At 32.1% G+C, this 1,434-nt stretch overlaps 1 protein-coding gene across 1 annotated transcript; it reads left to right on the top strand.

The window, feature by feature from the left end:
* Positions 1-383: 383 nt before the first annotated feature.
* LOC132752193 (uncharacterized) lies at positions 384-915 on the top strand. Its single transcript, XM_060742497.1, has 2 exons — positions 384-453; positions 639-915. Exons 1-2 carry the CDS (start codon positions 391-393, stop codon positions 900-902), a joined length of 327 nt encoding a protein of 108 aa, XP_060598480.1. The 5' UTR covers positions 384-390; the 3' UTR covers positions 903-915.
* The last annotated feature ends 519 nt before the right edge of the window (positions 916-1,434 follow it).

Here is a 1,434-nt window from a genome sequence, read left to right as displayed (position 1 = left end):
ATTTTTAAGTTAACCACTTAAAACTTCAAATACATGGTTTTTCATCACCCAAAGGATGTGTGACAAAATTTATTATTTTAGCACACATTTGTTTTACAAAATTATTTCCCCATTGAACTAAGAATTTTGTTTAAAATTTAATAATTTTTCTTATTATTATTAATATTATTATTATTATTACTTCTTCATTTCTTGAGGTATCTCCTTTTATCTTCAAATGTTTGTTACTTATTATCACACACATCATATGTGATAGATTTACGGTATCACTCGAGCATGAACATTTTTGTAATCACCCCACCCCGGACTTTTGGTTATTGTTCTTTGTCATTACTCACATCATGACATGACAAGCTCATTTGTTTACTTGTTTTATTGTTTGAGATTCTAATGCCTAAGGGAAAGAGAATAAGTATTCAATGTAGTCCAGCCCAGAATGCAGCCTCCTCAGTGGTAAAAAATAAAGAATAATAGTTTTAAACATGGCTAGCACATAAAAAATAAATAAATGCTTTAATGCTGTGCTGTTATTTATTCTTTTTTCCTAACTTATTCTCTTTAAGATTACTTTTTTATATAAATGAAGCTATTGTTAAATCTTATGTTCCTTTATTAATGAAATAATTTTTATTTTTCAGGAAACTTCAGAACAATCCATGGTCCTTAAAAAGTCAGTTATCAAAGGGTATCACGCTTTTCAAATAAGACCACCATCAATTACATCCCCAACACGTCTAACTGTAGAGCCTGAATATACAAATATCCATGATACTGATGCCTGCTTGGTGTGGTTGCCGCCACTTGAGTCATTCCAAACATTGTTACATGATAGTGTCACTGACCAAAAACGCCAGCTATGGTTGCGAGATGTAGCAGGACTTCCAATTGGCCATGTTCCATGAGGGATAGCTGGCTTTTTTCGTACCATTATGGACAAAGGACATATTGAAGCTGAAGTTACTGGTCAGCCCACTCAGAGTTTCCCACCATGGCCGGCTCCAAGTTCTGAAGGTGTGGGGTTGCGTTGCCATGCAACTATATTATATTTCACCCAGATATTGAGAGTAATTTTCAAAAACTTTCTGTAATACTAGATAAAATCCCAGAAGACCCTGCCATGACACTGAACAAGGAATAAACATACAAATGTATGTAAATTTTCAACTCTGTAAAAGCCAATTAAGCCTAACAATGCTATCATTATTTTTTTCAAAGTCTTGTTATTTTAAGGCTATCACTTTATTTTTTCAAAGCTTAATTATTTTTAATGTCCATTTTGCAGTTTCCAGAAGTTACTTATTGGTCATATTTCTGAACCATCTTTAGTTTCCTTTGTGCTTAGGTTTAGTACAGTTAAAGTTAATTAGTATTTTGTATTAATTTACTTGCTTTATCACAAATGATTTTATATTCAGAGGTATTTTTATCAGATGA

The sequence above is a fragment of the Ruditapes philippinarum genome, unplaced genomic scaffold, assembly GCF_026571515.1.
Source record: "Ruditapes philippinarum isolate M1 unplaced genomic scaffold, ASM2657151v2 ctg375_1_1_1_1, whole genome shotgun sequence".
In the NCBI taxonomy this organism is placed as follows: Eukaryota; Metazoa; Mollusca; class Bivalvia; order Venerida; family Veneridae; genus Ruditapes; species Ruditapes philippinarum.
This window is presented reverse-complemented; position numbering and strand designations above follow the sequence as displayed.